The 17820-nt window shown below is 40.9% G+C and overlaps 2 protein-coding genes across 7 annotated transcripts in view; one reads left to right on the plus strand and one right to left on the minus strand.

Moving 5' to 3' along the window:
* The window catches only part of znf410 (zinc finger protein 410), a 17528-nt gene extending 12634 nt beyond the window's left edge, over window positions 1-4894 (plus strand). For 4 of the 5 annotated variants that reach the window (XM_020496884.2, XM_020496887.2, XM_020496888.2 and 1 more), the window contains 4 exons: window positions 2591-2680; window positions 2966-3085; window positions 3301-3420; window positions 3582-4894. In XM_020496884.2, coding sequence (XP_020352473.1) covers window positions 2591-2680; window positions 2966-3085; window positions 3301-3420; window positions 3582-3682 — 431 coding nt within the window. In that variant the 3' untranslated portion in view covers window positions 3683-4894. Of the gene's footprint in view, window positions 1-2590; window positions 2681-2965; window positions 3421-3581 lie in introns of all 5 variants that reach the window. The other variant, XR_004211939.1, reaches the window with a different exon arrangement.
* Window positions 3900-16232, minus strand: LOC109900958 (ectonucleoside triphosphate diphosphohydrolase 5). 2 transcript variants are annotated; one of them, XM_020496879.2, is made up of 14 exons: window positions 15921-16232; window positions 10998-11246; window positions 10646-10725; window positions 10372-10515; window positions 10156-10231; window positions 9697-9732; window positions 8936-9024; window positions 8744-8823; window positions 8537-8598; window positions 8292-8393; window positions 7851-7994; window positions 5329-5385; window positions 4974-5089; window positions 3900-4812 (listed from the first exon to the last, which is right to left on the minus strand). In XM_020496879.2, the coding sequence occupies exons 1-14, from the start codon at window positions 16003-16005 to the stop codon at window positions 4726-4728; spliced, it is 1407 nt and encodes a 468-aa protein (XP_020352468.1). In that variant the 5' UTR covers window positions 16006-16232; the 3' UTR covers window positions 3900-4725. The 2 variants fall into 2 exon arrangements, with proteins under 2 accessions (XP_020352468.1, XP_020352469.1); XM_020496880.2 differs by lacking the exon at window positions 15921-16232 and adding an exon at window positions 12657-13387 and having other exon boundaries at window positions 4266-4812.
* Window positions 16233-17820: the final 1588 nt, after the last annotated feature.

Here is a 17820-nt window from a genome sequence, read left to right on the forward strand (position 1 = left end):
ATGTATATTATGTGTTTTCAGTGCGGTTTTCAGTGCTGTGGGAGGACATGGGATAAGTGTATTTGTGTGGGAGAGAGTGGTATAATGCTTGGTCTGAGAAAAAAGTGTAATCATTGTATTTGTATTTATTATAGATCCCCACGCTTCTTGGGGTCCAGCAAAATGGAAGGCAGTTTATACGATTTTAAAAACATTACAATACATTCACAGATTTCACAACACACTGTGTACCCTCAGGTCCCTGCTACACCACTACCACATATGTACAATACTAAATCCATGTGTGTATAGTGCGTATGTTATCGTGTGTGTATGCATGTGTCTGTGCCTATGTTTGTGTTGCTTCACAGTCCCCACTGTTCCTTAAGGTGTTTTTTCTGTTTTTTAAATCTAATTGTACTGCTTGCATCAGTTACTTGATGTGGAATAGAGTTCCATGTAGTCATGGCTCTATGTAGTACTGTGCGCCTCCCATAGTCTGTTCTGGACTTGGGTGTCTGAGCTGTGTGCCAGTAGTTTAGACAGACAGCTCAGTGCATTCAACTTCTCATAAATACAAGTAGTGATGAAGTCAATCTCTCCTCCACTTTGAACCAGGAGAGATTGACATGCATATTATTAATATTAGCTCTCTGTGTACATCCAAGGGCCAGCCGTGCTGCCCTATACTTTTTTTTTTTAAACCAAGGGGCCTAAACAGTTACCCTGGGGAATTCCTGATTTGACCTGGATTATGTTTGAGCAACTTCCATTAAAGAACATCCTCTGTGTTCTGTTAGACTAGTAACTCTTTATCCACATTATAACAGGGGGTGTAAAGCCAAAACACAAGTTTTTCCAGCAGCAGACTATGATTGATAATGTCAAAATCTGCACTCAAGTCTAACAAGACAGCCCCCAAAGTAAATTTATCATCAATTTCTCTCAGCCAATCATGAGTCATTTATGTACTGTGCGTGTGCTGAAAGTCTGTTGTCAATTTGTTTACTTTGAAATACAATGCTATCTGGTCAAATATTATTTTTTTCCCAGAAGTTTACTAAGGGTTGGTAACAGGGTGATTCGTCGGCTATTTGAGCCAGTAAATGGGGCTTTACTACTATTGGGTAGTGGAAGAACTTTCGCTTCCCTCCAGGCCTGAGGGCACACACTTTCTAGTAGGCTTAAACTGAAGATGTGGCAATATCGTCTGCTATTATCCTCAGTAATTTTATATCCAGATTGTCAGACCCCGGTGGCTTTTCATTGTTGATAGACAACATTTAAAAAATCTCCTCTTCCATAATTTGGTCCGATATCCTTGGATATGTAGTGTCAGCATTTGTTGCTGTCATGTCATCCCTAAGTTTTCTTATCTTGCCAATGAAAAAAAATTATTAAAGTAGTTTGGTGGGGTTGTCAGTGGGGTTTGTGATGAATGAGCCAGCTGATTCAATGAATGATGGAGCTGAGTTGGCTTTTTTCCCCAAAATTTAATTTAAGGTGCCCCAAAGCTTTTTACTATCATTCTATATATAATTGATCTTTGTTTCATATTTTATTTGTATTTTTGTTTAGTTACATGATTTCTTCATTTGCAGTACGTTTGCCAGTTGGGCTGCCAGACTTATTTGCCATACCTTTTGCCTCATCCCTCTCAACCATACAATTTTTTAATTCCTCATCAATCCAAGGCGATTTAACAGTTTTTACAGTCATTTTCTTAATGAGTGTGTGCTCATTAGTGATTGGAATAAGCAATTTCATGTGTCAAGTGCAGCTTCTGGTTGCTCCTCATTACACACCACAGACCAGCAAATATTCTTTACATCATCAACATATGAATCACTACAAAACTTATTGTATGACCTCTTTATACACTATATTAGGCCCAGCCTTTGGAACTTTGGTATTCCTACATATGGCTATTATATTGTGATCACTACATCCTATGGATTTGGATACTGCTTTAAAGCAAATTTCTGCAGCATTAGTTATCAAGCATTTCACACATATTATCCAGATACTGACTGTTAGCACTTAGTGGTCTATAGCAGCTTCCCACAATAATGGGCTTTAGGTGAGGCAGATGAACCTGTAACCATATTACTTCATCATTATTTAACATTAGATCGTCTCTAAGCTTTACAGGAATGTGATTCCTGCAAAATCGCCCCTTTTCGGTAGATGTTATAACCATGTATTGCTACCACTGTATCATCAAAGGTATTATCTAAGTGAGTTTCAGAGATAGTCAGAATATGAATGTCATCTGCTAACAAGCAAGTTATGGACTTCATGGACCTTGCGTCTTAGGCTACATATGTTAATATGGGCAATTCTTTTTAGAGCATTTCTGGGTTGCTTGATTGTCTTTCATTCTTTACTGGGAAGCTTATCAGAAGTAGACTTACTCATGTTATTTACATTGGAGCTGATAGCGCAGGGTGAGCTGCACACAGTGGTCTTCCTGCTAGGGCACAACACCTCAGTGCTAACAGTGTGTGTTGTCTACAGGTGAGAAGCCTTAAAACTGTTTGTGCCTTCAAGCGTGTGTGTGTGTGTGTGTGGGAAACATGTGATCATTAATTGGTGTGTGTGTTGTCTGCAGGGGAGAAGCCCTTCTTGTGTGAAGCAGATGGTTGTGGTCGGTCCTTCGCTGAGTACTCCAGTCTACGCAAACACATGCTCGTACACTCAGGTGAGAACAACACGCCAGTTTCAGCTTTTCAGTCTATATATAGTGAAATTACAACAGTTAGCTTCGTTTATATATGTCAACTGAATATGTGGAAATCGAGTTCCTACTGTCTACAAACACATAACTTTAGCTTCAGTGTGTGTCACTGGTTGTCTCTCATGACGCCCTATTCCCTATATAGTGTACTCCTTTTGACCAGAGCCTTATGGCCTTATGTGCAAAGGTAGTGCACTGAATAGAGTTCCATTTAAGATGCAACCACTGATATGTGTTATCGTGTTGCAGGAGAAAAGCCCCACCAGTGTGGGATCTGTGGGAAGACGTTCTCTCAGAGCGGTAGCAGGAACGTTCACATGAGGAAGAGACATGGAGAGGAGGCCCAGGGGAACGAGGGCAGAGAAACGGGTAACACACACACACACACAAACTAGGCTAGTGGTCTCCAAGCGTGGTTACGAGCGTTCTTTCTTCCAGTTCCAACCCAGCATAAACGCACCTAATTCAGCCGCAGCCTTGGTGTGTGTGTGTGGAACCAGCCCGTTGTTTACCATCTGGAATGTTAAATATGGCACCGAAACATACCTGTAATGTACAGTATGTCCCCTGTGTGTTATTGACAGGTGAGGCTTTGACACATAGCAGTTTACTGGAGGCCGACGGGTCGCCCGTCGACACCATGGTCACCATGACTACAGGGGTTGATCCAATTAACGTCCACCATGCCATGCTGCGAGCCCAAGGTAGACACACTCTCACACCTTGTCATACAACCCGTCACAAATGCAAAACCCCGATACTCTCCAACAGTTAGCGACGCTGTTATATTCCTGTCCAAAACCATGGGAACAGTCTATGACCATGTTAGTTATTTAATGCCTTCCATCCTCTTCTTCCTTTCCAGGCTCGGCAGACTCGGTGGTTGTTCTCTCTCAACCCCATGACCTGGTCACCATGACAACAGCAAGCCACACATACCCAGAGGATGTGGTGGCCCTGTTGTAGTCAAGTCTGTTGGGCAAATCTCAGGCATTTGAGGCAAAGCTCTCTGTACATAGATGCATCCTTCACTTTTAGCCCTGTAGATATCTGTAATTAGCTACTAAGGGTTTTATTTTGAGAAAGACAGTATGAAATGTTCTAGAACTTGTACAAAGACGTTTTCTGTAGTTTATAAATACAAATAACTATCAGGTGACTTTCCAAAGAAATAAGACAGATATACAAATCGTGAGTTTTATTAAAAGAAAGTACATGTAGCTACCTGGATTTGTTATTGTTGAAACGTACTAAATCAATTGTGTAAGCTCAACATGCAGTGATTTGTAAAACAATATTAAGGCTGTTGCTTTTAGCTTAATTCACAAATGAATCAAGTCAATAGCTGACGTAAGACTATATGAAAAGGACATTAAATGTGCTCCACAGCAATGTGCTCCGTCCTCCATCATTCGTAGAAAGGAAACGTTGAAATCAGTTCCATACTCCCAAGCTGCTATTGGAACTAAAGCGCAGTAAGATTTGATGCACAGAGGGGGCTGCATGTAGAACAATTTAACACACTTTTTTTGCAAAGCACACTCTCATACCAGTTTATTTTTTTAATGAAGATAAAGATCACACCCAAGTGATATTAAACAGACGGTCAAAATATCCACCTTTTATACAGTAACACAACTAAGTGGCGTTTCAGTCAGCGACAGCCCCCAGTGCTTTAATAGAGATGTAAATAATATGAGACCACTGTGCTATAGCAACCAGTCACATGAAAACAACAGACCTACTGAACTATAGGACCAACCATTTAGGTGTTGGGTAACAAAAATAGTTGGAACAATTGTAATGTTATCTCAGAAATGTCAAATCTTGATAGTCAAATAGTAAGTCAAAGATGCAAGGCATATTTTTAAGACATTACAATCCACAACAAGGCAGGAACGAAGGCTGTTATGTTTAAAACAACAATAGTTCCTCAGTCCATTTATTTTTGAGCACCATCTAATCCAGTGGTTTTCCCCTCCTGCCCACCCAGACCCGTGGCTCCTTGTCTATCTGTGGATCTTTAGGTTCTGGAAGTGGTTGAACGTGGCACCTAAAGCCCAGCTTGTCTCCACGTTGTTGACTTTCTTAGTCAGCTAGGGAAGAGAGACAACACGCACCAAATCACTCAACATGTCTTTTTTGTATTTATTTAAATAAATAAAACATTTGAACTGATCCTGTCTTTAAAAATGGTTGTTTTGCTTTACTGGCTTGCCAAAAGGGACTATTGTGCATTACGGCTTTACTGTCTCACCTGCAGTACAGTGTTCTCCTTGAAGCCAAAGCCGTCTTTGAGCAGACAGGTGATGTAGGTCATGTCCATACACAGGAAGGGGTTGATCGGACGATACTTAGACATCTTGTTACACACTGGAATAAGAAACAAAAATCAGTTTCCAGATCAGTGCAGTAAAGGAAAGAGGAGGGGAAGACACTTTCAGCCAATGAGACTTCTCCAGTACACCGCGCAGTAAGACTGATATGGGTATAATACATTACCATGCATGGCATGTCTGAAGTGCACTGCGCAGAGAAGCAAGTCTCTTACTAAATAGTAATGATAAATCCATTGCTATGCATATCATGATTCGGGCTTATCTGGTTCTCACCCTCTTTAGCTCTCTTCTTGAAGTCCCTGACCTCCAGCATTCCTCCTTGGGTCCTGTCTGAATGAGAGGAGCGATTGGGGTCGTTAACCTTTCCATCAGAAATAAACACTTATCACACTATCATTCATAATGACAGCAGGGCTACACAGTACATCTCCATCATACTAACAATTGGGCCTGCAACCTTTCATCTCACTCACTGAGTCGACAACCAAGGACACCACTGTAATAACTCCACATCTTTAACGCACCACTGAGTCAAGTGTTTCCCCTACAGTTTAATTCGGACGTTTACATACAAATACATGTAAACTCAGTTTTTCACAATTCCTGACATTTAATCCCAGTAACAATTCCCTGTCTTAGATCATTTAGATCACCACTTTAAGAATGTGAAAGGTCAGAATAAGAGTAAAGAGTGATTTATTTAGGCTTTTATTTCAAATAACTATCAGGTGACTTTCCAAAGAAATAAGACCGATATACAAATCGTGAGTTTTATTAAAAGAAAGTACATGTAGCTACCTGGATTTGTTATTGTGAGACGTACTAAATCAATTGTGTAAGCTCAACATAGTGTTCACATTCCCAGTGGGTCAGAAGTTTACATCCACTCAATTAGTATTTGGTAGCATTGCCTTTAAATTGTTTAAACTTGGGTCAAACGTTTCAGGTAGTCTTCCACAAGCTTCCCACAATAAGTTGGGTGAATTTTGGCCCATTCCTCCTGACAGAGCTGGTGTAACTGAGTCAGGTTTGTCGGCCTCCTTGCTAGCACACGCTTTTTCAGATCTGCCCACAAGTTTTCTATGGGATTGAGGTCAGGGCTTTGTGATGGCCACTCCAATACCTTGACTTTGCTATCCTTAAGCCATTTTGCCACAACTTTGGAAGTATGCTTGGGGTCATTGTCCATTTGGAAGACCAAGCTTTAACTTCCAAGCTTTAACATCTTGAGATGTTGCTTCAATATATCCACATAATTGTCCTCCTCATAATGCCATCTATTTTGTGAAGTGCACCAGTCCCTCCTGCAGCAAAGAACCCCCACAACATGATGCTGCCACCCCCGTGCTTCATGTGGGATGGTGTTCTTTGGCTTGCAAGCTTCCCCTTTTTACTCCAAAGATAACAATGGTCATTATGGCCAAACAGTTCTATTTTTGTTTCATCAGACCAGAGGACATTTCTGAAAAAAGTACGATCTTTGTCCCCATGTGCAGTTGCAAACCATAGTCTGGCTTTTGTTATGGTGGTTTTGGAGCAGTGGCTTCTTCCTTGCTGAGCGGCCTTTCAGGTTATGTTAACAGGACAAATTTTACTGTGGATATAGACACTTTTGTACCCGTTTTCTCCAGCATCTTCACAAGGCCCTTTGCTGTTGATCTGCGATTGAATTAAGTATGTTCATCTCTAGGAGACAGAACGCGTCTCGTTCCTGAGCGGTATGATGGCTGCGTGGTCCCATGGTGTTTATTCTTGCGTACTATTGTTTGTACAGATGAATGTGGTACCTTCAGGCGTTTAGAAATTGCTCCCAAGGATGAACCAGACCTGTGGTCTACAATTATTTTTCTGAGGTCTTGGCTGATTTCTTTTTATTTTCCCATGATGTCAAGCAAAGAGGTAATGAGTTTGAAGGTAGGCCTTGAAATACATCCACAGGTACACCTCCAATTGACTCAAAATATGTCAATTAGCCTATCAGAAGCTTCTAAAGCATTGACTTCATTTTCTGGAATTTTACAAGCTGTTAAAAGGCACAGTCAACTTAGTGTACATAAACTTCTGACCCACTGGAATTGTGATACAGTGAATTATAAGTGAACAATTGTTGGAGAAATGACTTGTGTCATGCACAAAGTAGAGGTCCTAACCGACTTGCCGAAACTATAGTTTGTTAACAAGACATTTGTGGAGTGGTTGAAACACTTAGGTTGTGGTCATTAAAACTCGTTTATGTAAACTTCTGTAAATGCATTTAGCAGCAGCACGCCACTGCAAAATCGTTGCCACCCAATGCAAGAAAATATATATTCGGGGATGGTAAAATATTGAAGTGTAAACTTAAACTACTAAAACCAGATATAGTATATAGAAAATATTATGGCGCAATATATTTTCAAATATGATTTCAAACTGAAATTTTTCTCTTGTCTCAGGACAAAACCAGTAGAATTGCAGGAAACTAGCTTTAAAACTGTAAAATGTCCTCTGCCCAATGGCAAAATGTATAGAATTGCAGGAAATTTGCCCTAAAACCATGCATTGGCCCCTCCCACTACCATGAACCCCCAACCCTCTAACTTTGCCACTGCTGCTGAAAGAAATCCTAGGGAAAACACTGGAGTCAATCACCTCAGCAATGAGTATTTTTTTCCCTGTTGAGGGAGGAGGTGAATAAATCTAAATCTAGCAGTGAGTAATTATATTAACTGTGTGTGTGTGTGTGTGTCCTCTCACTGAAAATTCCACTGCTTGGTTGAAGTATTGTGTGTATGTCAGTGTGTGCTTCCTCTCACCAATAAGGCCTGCATCCACGGCTCGGTCAAAGTAATAGGAGAAAGCGTAGAACACACTGGTGTCTTTCAACTCATAGGGCTGGTGAACTATGTCCTTTACCACTTTCAGCACTTCCTGGTAACACAGCTTGTATCCCACATAACCTGGGACAGGGACAGAAACAGGATACTATTATGACAAGTTTTCAATCAATCAATGAAATGCATGTGTAGAGCACTTTTCACACACATTTGTGACAAACTGCTCAACAGCACCCGAGACCTAATACCCCGATGAGCAAACTCAGGTAAACCTTACCATCCTGCATAGAGGACACATTGATCGGTACCTCAGCATGCTATGTTTTGTGTTACCATCCAAAGAACTGTTCCAAGGTTGATCTACTATGGTACATATTTGACTGTACTTCTAGCAGATATAGTGAGTTGGCTGACTCTCACCATCAGGTTTCCCACTGACTATGTAGGTGAGTCCTCCAAAGCTCCACTCCTCTCTGAACTTCTTTGGCAGGCAGGAGCTTTTGAACACTCTCCACTCTAACCCTGGAGTGTAAAGTAACACAATAATATATGGGGGTCTATGAATAACATGGCAAAGTAAATATTTGATACATGTTCTGAAACCTATTTGGTCTAAATGAAGATAACATGCTGATGATGATATGTAAAATATGTAATCCCTGTACCGTCTGCCCCCAGTGCTCCTAGGGCTGCCAGTCTAGCTGCCATCAGTCCATTACCCAGGTAGCTGTCAATTCAATCAATCAATCAATCAATCAATCAATCAATCAATCTTACTTGGAAAACAGTTTTACAAATACCTACCTTATGGATTTGTTACAAAGAAATATTACTGTTTATACTTGCTGCATCAGTGGATATAGATTGTATACCTGTGAGTGTAGAGTTCATATGTCGAGTTGAACATGTCAATTCTGGCAATGTAGTCATCAGGAGAACTTCCAATGGTTTTCTGCACAGGAAAAATCAATCAATAAACGTTATTACCATTCCAATAAAAACTGTTAACACAATATAGAAACACAATATTGAAAATGAATCAACTTGTACAAATGGACACTAACCTTGGATTTAGGAAGAAAAGTGATTTGAGTTGATCCTCCCCCCAGATCCAGAATCCCCACTGTCTCCCTGGTCTCAGCATACAGGTGACCTAAAATAACATGCTTCACATTTGAACCAACTTTATTGACAAGTTCCCTCTGAAGACGGTGGGAGTCAGCTGTCTGATTTGTGTGTATATACAAGTAACTGCCAAAATAAATGAAACACCAACATAAAGCGTCTTAATAGTTGGGCCCCACGAGCCAGAACAGCTTCAATGCACCTTGTCATAGATTCTACAAGTGTCCGAAACTCTATTGGAGGGATGCAACACCGTTCTTCCACGAGAAATTCCATTATTTTGTGTTTTGTTTGTGATGGAAAACATCTCAGGCGCCGCTCCAGAATCTCCCATAAGTGTTCAATTGGGTTGAGAACTGGTGTCTGATAATGCCATGGCATATTGTTTACTCGTGCCCTTTGGATGGGGGCATTGTCATCCTATGGTGGCATAACCATGGTAGCAAAAATAATTGCCTGCCCAGAATTTGTATACATTACCCTAAGCATGATGAGATGATAATTGCTTAATTAACTCAGGAACCACACCTGTGTGGAAGCACTTGTTTTCAATATACATACTTTGTTTCCATTATTTTGGCAGTTACCTGTTTATAGCTGACCCTACAAACCTGATAATATAATAGCATAAACATTTTTTTGGGAAAAGTGACAATAATGCATTACAATATGTACTATGACAAAAAGTTACAAGCTTCACCTGTCAAAAAGTTCACAGTAACCCACGCCAAGATTCCTACAAGAACAAAAAAGTATAATTCAAGTGAGGTTAATACTGATCTGACAGTGCAGTTAACTCATCCCTTGTTTGACATGCATAAGCATTAGTTTGACATTAGTTTGTGTAAGAGGGCTAATCATTTGAGACAAAATGCTGACAAATCACTTACACCACACAAGGTTTGGTAAACCACTAAATCCATTCACCACATAATTACACCTTTTTGAGGTGTAACCAAGACAGACTAACAACAACAACCCTCTTTTTCTACAGCGTCATCATAACAGATCGGGGTTAAGAAAGTGTCTTGCAAGCTGTCGAAGGAGAACAGTGACTGATGCCACCAAGACGCGAGCACTGCTGAAGCCTGCCTCCGGAGTGCTGATGAATAGCTCTGACTGGAGGTTGACTACGGGTTATGGGTAGACGAGACTTTACCTTCATTTGTACCATTCATTATGCTGACGCTATCGTCTGGGACGAAGAAGGGAGATTCATCAAAAACATCCTGCACCTGTGGGGTGGAGTGGGAAGACAGTGAGATGACAGTAGAAAGGATGAATGCGGTGTCAACACCTATGGCAGTGCCATACCTGATTTAGAAGTGCTCCAGCCCCCTATCAGATCTAGGAGTGCCCTAGCTCCCACCCATACCTGTTCCAGTAGAGCCTGGGATTTCTCTGAGGGCAGAAGCCTGAGTCCTGCTGTAGCTTTCAAGACCAGCGGGGTTCTCTTCCATTCCAGCCGGGGGACGGTTTTCTTAGCCACTTTCAGAAGCTGCCTCACTGTGTACCCACCCTGGGGAGAGAATGTGGTGGTGGAGATGATGATTATGATGTGCATTTTAGGGACTCAAGCCATTTTAAGTGTTTTTGAAATATTTGAATACCACTTGCTGCATCGACAATTACAACCGCTGCTGTCTCACCATTTCAGGCATGTCTGCATATGCTGACAGACCAGGCTTGATGGAATGGAACATCTCATTATCCAGCACTGGTAACTCCTCTGTCAGACAAAAGATACACATGAACGATCCGTCAACAACAAAAAAACATACAATCCACTTGAAGCAATAAGCATTTCATTTACAATTTGCAAACATTAACAATGTTTTATGAAGATGTGCATAGAGTTATGTTTATTGATGAGCATTTAATAATATACCAATTCAATTTTGCTTGAAGTAAACGGGCAATTCAATAGCACTACATTGCGCAGAGTAACACATCAGGGAGCATCTAAACACCGCTCTCTCCAGTAGTTTTAGCATAACTCACCAGGGTCTTTCTGTATGAAGGTATAGACGTGGATGCGTGTGCCAGTGCTGCCAGCGTCAAACATTACCCCATAGAAGATCCGGCTGGAGTTGGCTGGTCGGCTGAGGCTTGGGAGGAGGTTACCCAGGCTGGCTGAGAAGTCCAGGACAGAAGCCTTGGGCTGGGCATGGGTCAGCCCTGTCAATGCCCACACAACCAGAACCAGTGACAGGACCACCGCAGGTCGGAGAGAAGCCTGGGAAGACATCTCTGGGGAAGGAGTAGGAGATGAGTGTCCCTCTGATGGGTACGAGGCCAGGAGGATTAGGCTAAAACTGAGGGACTGAAGGGTATCTTAGTCGACTCAACTAATAGGAGAGTGGACACTGAGGCAGTCATGCAGAGGAAAGTTTAGTTTAGCCAACAGCACGCTAGATAATTGACACTGCTCCTGAGTCCTGACCTAACTGGATAGACGACACAAGGTCACAAATAGAAGCAACAACCAACAGAAGAGCCCCAAAGCAATAGCATGCAGTTATATGCACTTTAACCACACCCTAACTAGCCATTCACCAATCAGAAGGGAGCCTTCTGGAGGATGACGTTGACACTTCCACCAAGCAGGATTGTTAGACAAATGTACAGTACTCCCCTTACAACTGTTTCGCCCGAGTGGCTCAGCGGTCTAAAGGCACTGCATCTCAGTGCTAGAGACGTCACGACAGACCCTGGTTTGATTCCAGGCTGTATCACAACCCGCCGTGATTGGGAGTCCCATAGGGTGGTGCACAATTGGCCCAGCGTCGTCCGGGTTAGGGTTTGGCCGGGGTAGGCCGTCATTGTAAATTTAAAATTTGTTCTTAACTGACTTGCCTAGTTAAATAAAGGTGAAATAAATACAAATAAAATAAAAAGAACCAACTATCATATGTGTGACAAATACTATAGACTATTGTGAGAAATTCAGAGGCCCTCTCTCCTGTCCATGCAGTCCATCTTGAAAAACGATCTGGCCACGTATACTGAAAATGGTTCCGGTACAGCCAGAACAGGACTGGCAAGCCCTCCGGGCCTGGTTCCTCTGTAGGTTTCTTCCTAGGGATTTTTTTTCTAGACACTTTGCCTCTGTCTGCATTGCTTTCTCTTTGGGGTTTTAGGCTGGGTATCTGTAAAGCACTTTGAGACAACTGCTGATGTAAAAAGGGCTTTATAAAATACATTTGATTGATTGACCTTGTTTAAAGGAATGTGTTATTGGTTTTTAATAGTGCATAAACAACATGTTATAACCTCATGTTATATAAACTAACCCCATGGGAAACCTACAGTATTGCAAGTGAAACCACAACGCTGCAGCTGTCAAGAATATAAACAGTTCTGTACTGATCATGTTAAAGAAAAAGGCTGTTAAAAGGCTACTCTGTTCAAATTTCCAGTGCAGTGCTGTCAAATTCCCAAGACTATGATAGCTAGCTGCTAGCCACCGTTCACCAGAGGGCTACCTCTTTGGTTCTCAGTTGATGCATTGAAGACTGCATGGGATTGTGTACAATAATCCCGAAGTTTTGTCTACACTTTAATAATGCTTGTTTTCAATGCGATTTTGAAAACATTTGGAAATGTACTATAATCCAGAAAGATTTTTCATTAAACAAATTGTTGAATTACGACACACACCTGTATAGCGTTTGGGTTCCCACATGTCCATGTTACAGCGCTTGTTGACCCGTTCTAGTAAACTATAGCGTCACCAAACGCCTGTGTGTAATGAAAGGACGCCAGAAGTGTTGTAACTGAACTGAACTAAAAGAGTACAGTAAGTGTATATTTTGCATTTGAGAAATAATTTGATGTGTTATGAAAGTATATCTTATGTTTCTAGAACCATATCGCAATTGAGAATCGATTCATGTTTAGAGGGAGAATTTGACTGTTTTGGCTGCCAGAGCCAGTTTACCTCTGATAATGTCATGGTCCTGCCTTGTCGACTCGCCTACATTTCTTTAATTAACACATTTTTGTGCTAGCTAGCTAACTTACACTGCATGCAAATAAAGAAACGATAGCTGCTACCTATATAGTGGCATGTTGTGTAAATAAATGCTGGGAATAAAATAGGCACAAAAGTTTATATTGAGCTCATTTCTGACAGCAGTTGACCCATGCCGTTGCACGATTTACCATTGACAGCTAACGTGCTAGCTATCTAACTAGGCTAACCAGTGACCGCTTCCCGAAGAGACCACAAAATGTACTGCAAATCAAACAAAATGATATACATTTCTTCTCGGGCAATACAGGTCGTCACAGCCATAAGAAAAAAATACATATCTAGCTAGCTAATGATTTTACTATTCATGTCAACATCCACCTGCTACAGCTAAACTGGAGGGCGTACCTACGTCATCAATGTTGGAAAACATCAACTCTAATTGCTCCTTTTGTAATGACCACCCAGAAACAGTGTTGCATCTTCTTTGGCATTGTATTCATGTAAGAAAACTATGACAAGACATCAGTAGATTTATAATTGAACACATTTATGAAAATCTTACACTGTTGTGGAGAGATGTACTGCTTGGATTCTTTGCCTACGATAGAAATAAGCTGAACATTTTTTTATGTCATTAATTTCATTATTCTTTTGGCCAAATTTCATATTCACAAATGTAAATTTACAAACAAAACACCACATTTTCTTACCTTACAAAAGGAAATTGAACTGTATTTTAAGACAATTAAATACTCTACTAACAAAAAAACTGTTAGAATAATAAGTGTATGTATGTCCCTTAAAGGTCCTTGTGTAATGAAATATTTTACCCTCCAGCCCAATTGTCCTTTGTATATTATTTATATATACTTGTGTTCCCACATGTACTTCCTGTATTGATTTGTTGTTCATTTAAAAATATATATATTAAAAAATCTAATATAAAAAAACATGCTGCAAAACAATTGGGAAAAAAGCAGATAAAATCATAACGTTGGTGATCTTCAGGTAGGACAGTTAGAGCTCTAGAAAGATGCCAGAATTTCCCTCTTGGAATTCCGAGTTGGTTGACCGTTCAAAACTATTTTTCCCCATTCGGAGCTCCTCCCCGTGGCATCTGTCAAACCACTGATAAAAAAAAAATGTATAATTCTCATGTAGATTGGTGTTTTCCATACATTTAGGTAATCTTGCTGACAATGTAAATGAAGACCATAAAGGTTAATCCCGAAAGAATGAACAAGCTGAGGAAACTAAATAATCAACCCACAATACCAATTTTCAGCATGTTCAATGCAGTCAAGGGAAACTCACTGTAATTAGTTTTGTGCCAGCACAGCAGAAGCATATTTCTATTGTTGGGATTTTGCAACAAGTACCATGGTCTGTCTGTCAAAACATAGGAATTTCTTAGGCAGCCAATTACCAGTTTTACTGCTTAAAGTTTGAAACTCTGCCGCTTTACTGTTCACAATGTCTACATGAAAGGGTTTTCACAACCAAAATAACCACCAGACAGCAGATTTAGGATTGCTAGGAAAATCTCTGTGCCCTGTTCAGGACTCCGCTATTGATGAATAGAAAAGCAAGCTCTGTAGCCCCAAAAAACATAGCAAACCCCATGGTAATCTGACTACCTAGTGTTGTCAAATGTTTATGATAAACATATACATCCATGTCTAATTCTGTACTTTAACAACAGCAAAGCCTTGTCAAAGCTTGTTTATGAAGTTCCGTACCAGTCGCATGTGTTATTCTGTGGCCTACAGAACATATAATCAAGAACTTCAGGGACCACAAAGCTTAACCACTCATCAAAGGGTGGCTCTAAAAGGTGTCTGACTCGTAAATGTACAACTTCTCAACAAAACTTGTTTCCCCCAGATTCATGCTTGAGAGAGCATGAATCTGTTATACTTAGTTATAGTTGCAATATATAGAGCTCATCGATGAGGCATAGGAAGAAGTGTCTTTAGCAGCAGTATTCAATGGAAATCTTTATTCCATGTAAAACAGGGTGCATCATTGCATCATTTTTATGTTATCTTTATTTAACTAGGCAGGTCAGTTAAGAACAAATTCTTATCCCAGCCCTACCCTAACAACGCGGGGCCAATTGTGCACCGCCCTATGGGACTCCCAATCACGACCGGTTGCGATACAGCCTGGAACCGAACCAGGGTCTGTAATGACACCTCTAGCACGGAGAGGCAGTGCCTTAGACTGCTGCGCCACTCGGGAGCAGAAGTCTAGGCACTAACATCACAAATTGTATTATTGTAATGAATACTCACTGAAATACTAACAGAGACCTGTCAGCACAAAATACATTTGTAGAAATCACATTAAACCTTTTTATGTGAATAATGCACATTTCGGATAAAAACATGATGGAAACAGCAAAATGTCAGTAAACTTTCCTAATGTCGACAAAAGAAAATACACTAGTTAAGGTGAGATGTTTTCGTATCTGTACAATTAGTTATATTAGAAATGCCGGTGGAAACGTCTTTATGCGCAAATATGAATATAATAGCCATTATATCGCAGTAAACTTGGAATAACGTGATGTTGTGTGGTCCTTCCACTACCACTCAAGAAAACATGCTGTTTACAGCAGCCGCGCAGCCAGTGATAGGCCTAAAAAAAATGTCATACGATGGTTTACCGCAACAACCTGGCAACGTCACATGGCTAACCTTTGTAGCGCATAAACTAGCACACTCTACCACGCTAGTTTACTCGAATCGACTCACCAGCTAAGGTAATTTAGTAGTTCTAGCAATGGTAAACCAAATGGAGTGTGTAAAAGGAGTGTGTGCCAGAAAATTATTTGGATCAATCTACCGATAGCTTCCAGAATGAAACATTTAACAGGTGGCTCCAGGATTGAAACAACCGCAATCACAACCGCCAATGCCACGTTGAGCCAGGCATGCTTGCCTTACCCCACGGTCTCCTCTCGTTCTTGATGCTGCGGTGAACCTGCAGTAGGTCCACCGACAGATTTGTCTCCCGTTGATGAACCAGCATGTCAACCAAAAGCTAGCAAAGTTCCCAAAAGCTGGCAAATTATGCAGCTTCTCTTCAAGGTGTTATGACCAGTTCGTGTGGATTGAGTATAGTAAAGCGAAATATATAATTTATTGTAAGTTTTGTAGGCACTTTCCTGGGGCAAATGTCGAATTCAGATTTATATGAGAAGGATTTAAAAACTGGACCCATGGGCCTAGAAATCGTGGGACTCAGAAATAGAAAACAGGCCTAAGGATCCGCCCCTTTTCCCCAATTTTCGCCTAAAATGACATGCCCAAATCTAACTGCCTGTAGCAAGTATATGCATATTCTTGGTACCATTTGAAAGGAAACATTTTGAAGTTTGTGGAAATGTGAAAGTTATGTAGGAGAATATAGATCTGGTAAAAGATAACACAAAAGAAAAAACAACACTTTTGTATTGTTTGGTACCTTCTTTGAAATGCAAGGGAATCTAAACGAGAACTTATTGATGTGTGCATCCGATGCATTCATTGTAGAATGATTCAAGAAAATGCTGTTGGGTTTATGGAAACTGCTGATTACAGTGTAGTCAACTTCATTTAGGGAAAACATTCAGCATCAAGAGTGACAGTGACCTGAGGCAACTTTGTAACAATATTCTAGACAGACAGATTACTGAGTTGAACTCAAGATTTCAAGAATACACATACAAATCATGCAAGCGGCAGCCTCCTTTTCCAAAGACTACCAAACCTGCGGCCTTAAAGAGCAGCTGCAAACCACATGCGATCATTATGCACTATAAATTGAGGATGCTGAATTCACTGTTTTTATTCAGCAGTTGAGTTTCAAAATGAACATGGGAAAGAGTGACTTTTCCTCCATAATGAGTGTACTCGACAGCTGCCCTGATGATATTTTCCCTAATATAAACTCTGTTAAGGATCATTGTCACACTTCCAATGACATCATGCAGTGTGGAGACACAACTAGGATTTTAAAAATCGTCTTCGCACTTCAATGACAAGCGCCCGGCTGAACCACTTCAGTTTGCTGTCTTTTGAGGTGGAACTCAGATACATTGGATTATGATGAAATCATCACCATATTATGATTTTTCAATACCGATACCGATTATTGGAGGACCCAAAAAAATTCTGTACCGATTAATCGGACGATTTTTATATATTTGTAATAAATGACAATTACAACAATACTGAATGAACAATGAACACTTATTTTAGCGTAATATAATACAGTGTCTCCTGACCCCTCCTGTCTCAGCCTCCAGTATTTATGCTGCAGTAGTTTATGTGTCAGGGCTAGAGTCAGTTTGTTATATCTGGAGTACTTCTCCTGTCTTATCCGGTGTCCTGTGTGAATTTAAGAATGCTCATGCTCTCTCTTTCGCGCTCTCAGAGGACCTGAGCCCTAGGACCATGCCTCAGGACTACCTGGCATGAGGACTCCTTGCTGTCCCCAGTCCACCCGGCTGTGCTTCTGCTCCCGTTTCAACCGTTCTGTTATGGAATCCTGACCTGTTCACCGGACGTGCTACCTATCCCAGACATGCTGTTTTCAACTCTCTAGAGACAGCAGAAGTGGTAGAGATACCTTTTAATGATCGGCTATGAAAATCCAACTGACATTTACTCCTGAGGTGCCGACTTGCTGCACCCTCGACAACTACTGTGATTATTATTATCTGACCATGCTGGTCATTTATGAACATTTGAACATCTTGGCCATGTTCTGTTATAATCTCCACCTGGCACAGCCAGAAGAGGACTGGCCACCCCCTCAGAGCCTGGTTCCTCTCTAGGTTTTGGCCTTTCTAGGGAGTTTTTC

Source organism: Oncorhynchus kisutch, linkage group LG12 (genome assembly GCF_002021735.2).
Source record: "Oncorhynchus kisutch isolate 150728-3 linkage group LG12, Okis_V2, whole genome shotgun sequence".
Classification (NCBI taxonomy): domain Eukaryota; kingdom Metazoa; phylum Chordata; class Actinopteri; order Salmoniformes; family Salmonidae; genus Oncorhynchus; species Oncorhynchus kisutch.

What these genes read in the sequence shown, in the direction of transcription:
- LOC109900958 (XM_020496879.2), bottom strand. Translation starts at nt 16,005, where the DNA reads ATGCTGGTTCATCAACGGGAGACAAATCTGTCGGTGGACCTACTGCAG. An exon ending in CTTCATACAGAAAGACCCTG is followed by an intron (nt 10,726 to 10,997) that starts GTGAGTTATGCT and finishes TTTGTCTGACAG; the next exon opens with AGGAGTTACCAGTGCTGGAT. An exon ending in AATGAATGGTACAAATGAAG is followed by an intron (nt 9,733 to 10,155) that starts GTAAAGTCTCGT and finishes TTGTTCTTGTAG; the next exon opens with GAATCTTGGCGTGGGTTACT.